The following is a 6062-nucleotide window of genomic DNA, read 5'->3' as shown; positions in this document are numbered from 1 at the left end:
AAAGTCATCATACCCCTGACTTAATACTTTGTAAAGCTTCCTTTTGCTTTCATTACAGCCATCAATCTGTTTGGATATGTCTCTATTATAGCTTTGCACACCTAGATAGGGGAATATTTGCCCAATTTTCCGTACAGAAATGTTAAAATTTAGTCAAATTCTGTAGGGAATGGCGATGGACTGCTCTCTTCAAGTCAATCCACATATTTTCTATAGTATTTAAGTCAGGGCTCTGACTTTGCCACTCAAGGATATTCACCATCCTATCCTTAAGCCACTGCTTTGTTCTTTTGGCAGTATGTTTAGGATTATTGTTGTGTTGGAAGGCGAATGACCTCCCCATCCTCAGCTGTCTAGGAGAGGGACGCAGGTTTTCCTTAAGAATGTGGGTGTACTTGGCAGCATCCATTTTCTCTTCTATCCTGACCAATTGCCCAGTTCCCGCTGAAAAGAAACATCCCTACAACATAATGTTGCCCCCACCATGCTTCACACTAGGTATGGTGTGTTTTGGGTGGTGTACTGTGTTGGTTTTCGCCAAACATTGCGCTTGGAGTTCAGTGCAAAAACACATCTGGAATATTCTGCTACCATGTGGAAAAAGCTTATATGGTCAGATGAGACTAAGATCGAACTTTTTGGAGACTAAGATTGAAGTTTTTGGACTGAGCTCCAGGCGCTAACCAAACACAGTATACACACCCAAACACACCCAAAACACACCATACCTACTTTGAAGCATGGTGGGGGCAACATTATGTTTTGGGGATGTTTCTCTTCAGCGGGGACTGGGCAATTGGTCAGGATAGAAGGGAAAATGGATGCTGCCAAGTACACCAAAATTCTTGAGGAAAACCTGCGTCCCTCTCCTAAACAGCTGAGGATGGGGAGGTCATTCGCCTTCCAACACGACAAAAATCCTAAACATACTGCCAAAAGAACAAAGCAGTGGCTTAAGGATAGGATGGTGAATATCCTTGAGTGGCAAAGTCAGAGCCCTGACTTAAATCCTATAGAAAATATGTGGATTGACTTGAAGAGAGCAGTCCATCGCCATTCCTTACAGAATTTGACTAAATTTTAACATTTCTGCACGGAAGATTGGGCAAATATTCCCCCATCTAGGTGTGCAAAGCTATAATAGAGACATATCCAAACAGATTGATGGCTGTAATGAAAGCAAAAGGAAGCTTTACAAAGTATTAAGTCAGGGGTATGATGACTTTTCCAACCCTGTTATTCTAGTTTTTCATTTTTTATTAATTTTCAGAACTGTTTACTTTTTTTTCATTATTTTGATGTTGTACAGCTACATTTGTAAATAAAACTGGAAAAGATTTTTTTAAAAATGGGTTTTGATTTCAGGCTGTAAGACAAAAAAAGTAACTATTTCAAAAGGGTATGATAACTTTCTATAGGCACTGTACTTGGTAAGGTTTCATTAACAAGCAATAATAAGTTATGGATAAGAATCACCTTTCTTCCAGCTAACAAATTATTTTTTTAATGATAAGGAAAGGGTTGTCAAGAAACAAAGACGCAGCAGTTCATGTTTCTTTGGTGCATTACACTAATGGAATGTGGTCACAGGTGTGCGTTTGCAATGGGTTTTACAATTGAATGTGACTTAGCCAATCATAATGAAACACTTGAACTGTTCCTCTTAAAATCTAAAAGTGACCATTTTCTATTCCAGTTGTAGAAACAGCTGACCCTGGATCAGAAGAGACCATCTGTGCAGCTGCAGACATCAAAACAGAACTGATCGAGGTACATTATTTGGTGTCTACGATTGATTTGATGATTTTCTTAATGCACATCTTGGCTTCACCAAAAACGAGGACTACTCTCAATGAACCTCTGGGAATGATTGTTGAATGTTGTGTTTTAGGAAGAGGAAGACCAAAATTGGCTCTTTGCTATAGTTTTTACATTCTGCCAGTGTCTTTCCATTTTGCTCCCCTTTCATGTGCTCTAGGAAGAGGAGGGCCAATCAAGCATGACTCCAGTCCTCCGGTCAGAGATGGACTTCCCCTCTGACGACCCCGTGTCTCTGGCCCAGTTTTGTGGGGTGTCGGCGGGGCTGGTGGACTGGGCTAGGGCACAAGGACAGCGAGGGATGGAGGAAGAGATGAGCAGATGGAAGAGAGATGGAGACCAATCTGACAACCGTAAGAGACCCCCCCCCCCCCCCCTCCAGCCCACACACACACATACACACAGACTTACCTACTTCTTTAGTACACTCATACACATACATAGCTGAATGGCTATTCACTAACACCATATTAATAGTTCTGCCTCTTTGAGATTGATTTATGAACCACTAAACACCATACCCAATAACTCTGACATTGATGTGTTTCGGTGTGTCGTGTCTTTTTAAGGGCCTCATGCATTACTTGCTGACCCCATGGAGAACCCTACTTCCTGTTGGACCCGACAGACCGTCGCTTCCTCCAGTTATTCCACAGAGCTAGAGGAAGCCCAAAGTTTCTCCGATCCTCCGTCTGACAAAATCTTCAGTTCCCAGCTCAAGGTGCACCAACGAATTAACTCAGCGCAGAGACAGCACCACTGTGTTTTGTGTGGCCAAAGTTTCCACTATGTGGGCAATCTCATCAAACACCAGCGCACTCACACCGGAGAGAGACCATTTCACTGCACCGAGTGCGGCAAGAGTTTCAATCGAGAGGATAGTCTCAAAAGACACTACCGCCTCCACACAGGAGAGAGACCGTACCACTGCTCTCAGTGCGGCAAGAGTTTCACACAACTTGGAAGTTTAAGGACACACCAGAACATCCACATGGGAGAGAGGCCGTACCACTGCACTCAGTGTGGCAAGCGTTTCACTCATGTTGGTAACCTCAAAATACACCAGCGCATTCACACAGGAGAGAGACCATACCGCTGCATTCAGTGCGGGAAGTGCTTCACCCATGAGGGAAATCTCAAGACGCATCACCGCATTCATACAGGAGAGAGGCCGTTTGACTGTGCTCAATGTGGCAAGAGGTTTTCCACAAAAGGAAATTTAAAAAAGCATGAGCTTAAGCACACTGGGGCGAATCTGTAGACCTGCCTCAGGTCAAGTGGCAGTGGTGATTCTGTTAGACAGCAGACTTTAAAGGTATACTATGCAGGATTGGCGATTTCATCACCTGTTTCGCTTTTTAAATTTTCATTTTCGCTCGTTTTATGCTTGCATATTTCTCTGCAGAGCTTCCCCTACAGCTTAAGCGTGTATACAGTATTTGACAAAACTCCTCAATCGGTCAGTCTGCCGTGCCTTTTCATGACACTTTACATGACACTTCCTGGAGTAGAGCATGGGTGCGTGCCCGGTGTCTCCTGAAGTTGCAAGTGTGGTTTTACCGCTACAGACCACTAGAGCGGCCAAAAAAAACACTGTTCGACCGGTAATGACTCATTTAATCATATATAACAGTATGGAACGAATTGATTAACTGAAAAACGTTGCATAGTATACCTTTAAGGTGTATTCTACGATTGCAATGCACTTATTTCAAATTCAGCTAATTGGTCTTCAATGCCTGTTCTGCTGAAAAAACAAAACCTGTTGTTTATGAATTGTCCTGGACTAGCATCACATTATTCGCCTTTTCTTAGGTATCACAGGCAGTCTTGGGTATCCATTGACAGGCATTGATAACAGAACCTCACACAAGTTTCAATTCACAACATTGTAATATTCTGTCAACCATTTCACTTTGATAATACACTGCTCAAATTAAGGGAATACATTTATTTTTTTCACAATTGCTGAATCACATTTTGTTTAAACCTTCCATCTATTTCTCCTTTCGAGTTTCAGAGGATGTCTGACAATCTGAAAGCCTGACCGCAAAGTCATAACAGTTTCTCTTCAACACCAAACAATTTCAGAGTACAGATTCACTGTGTGATTGAAGTGTTCCCTTAATTTTTTTGAGCAGTAATACATTATGTTTGGCATAAAGAAGTACATCAAGAGAAACCGATATTGATGTTACCAATTTGATGAAATCATATTAAAGCTCTCAGCCGGAAAGCCATGGCCATTTTCATTGAGATTTTTGCTCAAATGAAAATCTAAATATTAACATAATACAGTCATGGTACAAATTGTTGGCACCCATGCGAAAGTTGACTAAAAAGAGGAATATAAAATCATCTTTCGGAAATTGATTTTAATGGCTTAAGTAATAAAATGAGGAAATATCCAACCTTTAAGAACACCAATTTTCTTTGTGAATGAATAATGTATCATAAATAAATGTATCATAAAATGTTTGCCCCAAAATACTGGGGTCAAAAATATTGGCACACCTGTAGCCCTATGGGAATTTAACACATGGGCTTAACATTGGGGCAGGCAGTTTTTATTTTTATTTTTAAAGGCCACTTATTTCATGGATCCAGGATACTATGCATCCTGATTAAGTTCACTTGGTCTTTAGAACTAAAATTGTTCTGTTTGATGCGCATTGAGCTCAATGCAAATCAAACCAGCTAATAGGCTAACTGAACAAAACCGAACAAAACACCATGCCAATCTCTAGGTATGGTGAAGGGTGTGTGATGATGTGGGGCTATTTTAGTTCCAAAGGTCAAAGGAACTTTATCAGGATGCATAGTATCCTGAATCCATGGAAAAAAAAAATATATATAATCTCTATATGAAGAAATCAATCAAGTGAAGAGAAAGGCAGGCCGATACAGAATATGACTTGTGCTGTGAAGCTGCAGACTTTGATAGTAAGTGTGCAATACTGTAATATTATACTGTGTCTGAATTTACACTTACTTGGACATACTGATATTTCAGCTCTTTCACTCTCTCAGAGTTGCGCTCAAAGGCTAGTAAGAGTGCAGTAACAGAGGACTTTCAGTGATTATTGATAATGAACATTTACACTATTCCTGTTTTGTAGTCTGACTCTTTGGATTATTGAAGCCACAGAGAAACTGATGATGTTAGGTTGGACGCAAAGTCCTGCTTTTCTCATTGACATTCCATAAACCAGAACAATGGTCAATGATTGTTGCCCGAATTTCATCATCTATTGGGACTCTTTGTCTTCCTCTTCCTCCTCCTCCCCCCTCCTCTTCCTTGTACCACATCTCTTAACACACACTTGTCCCATGCGTCTCTGGTTTCTATCCATTGAAATTCCAACTAGCCTGTTTACTGTAAACTCTGAATGACTTATATTGGTCACATCATTAGACATAAGTGTTATCAATTTTGAGTGGTAGTGTTCAAATGGGGACAACAGTGCTTTAATTGTGTTCACCTTCCGCCTTGTTTGGTTATCAATATAATTAAGAGTAGGCCTACAGTACATAACAAGCTCATTAATCTCATCTCATAAACTCATTATGAAGTAGTAAGTAATATACTCTTATTTATTCATCCATTAGCAAGGTAGGGTACATTTACAGTATGGTATATTTATAAACTGTAAACAACAGCAAAAACAGACGAGTTGTCAATTTCCATTGGATATGACCGCATTCTCACGATCACCTCGACGGAAACTTGTATTGAGCAAAGTGAAGTATCTCACCACAGTTCCCTCACAAGACTGGGCTGAGGGAAGAAAGCCTCCCTAACAACAGACTACTGCCCACAGGGAAACGCTAACAGATCAGGGACAACACAAATCTTATACATAAGACCGCTGATACTTTAAATGGGCCTTCTTTACCTAAAGTATGTGTAGGCAAAGTTCATTGAAATAAGTTCACTAACAAGCGAAGGTGGTATTTCTGGGAATGACCTCTAGCCAATTTAAAGCCCTGCTGTTTCCAACACGGGCCTTCCTGTTTAGGTCACAAGGCGCCTGCTCTCCAGAGATGTGATTCTGAATTATTGGGATAACCTAGTTGTGCTGTATCAACCAGCATGACAGCATATTTTGATTGTATGGATTGAATGTGTTAGATTTAAGGATAACAATCTACTGTACCTTGCTGGTCTTAGCTACAGATACTTAGATGTCCTGTTTTGAGGCTTTTAGGGTCCACTCCACATCTGACAAAAACTTGCCTGCCTT

At 40.7% G+C, this 6062-nt stretch overlaps 1 protein-coding gene across 1 annotated transcript in view; it reads left to right on the top strand.

Annotated features, from left to right (window-relative positions):
- Positions 1-5042, top strand: part of LOC134088503 (zinc finger protein GLI4-like) — a 9116-nt gene extending 4074 nt beyond the window's left edge. The window contains exons 6-8 of the mRNA XM_062542485.1: positions 1697-1770; positions 1979-2171; positions 2388-5042. Of these exons, the coding sequence (XP_062398469.1) occupies positions 1697-1770; positions 1979-2171; positions 2388-3079 (959 nt within the window). The 3' untranslated portion in view covers positions 3080-5042. The remainder of the gene's footprint in view (positions 1-1696; positions 1771-1978; positions 2172-2387) is intronic.
- The last annotated feature ends 1020 nt before the right edge of the window (positions 5043-6062 follow it).

Source organism: Sardina pilchardus, chromosome 8 (assembly GCF_963854185.1).
Source record: "Sardina pilchardus chromosome 8, fSarPil1.1, whole genome shotgun sequence".
Taxonomy (NCBI): Eukaryota; Metazoa; Chordata; class Actinopteri; order Clupeiformes; family Clupeidae; genus Sardina; species Sardina pilchardus.
This window is presented reverse-complemented; position numbering and strand designations above follow the sequence as displayed.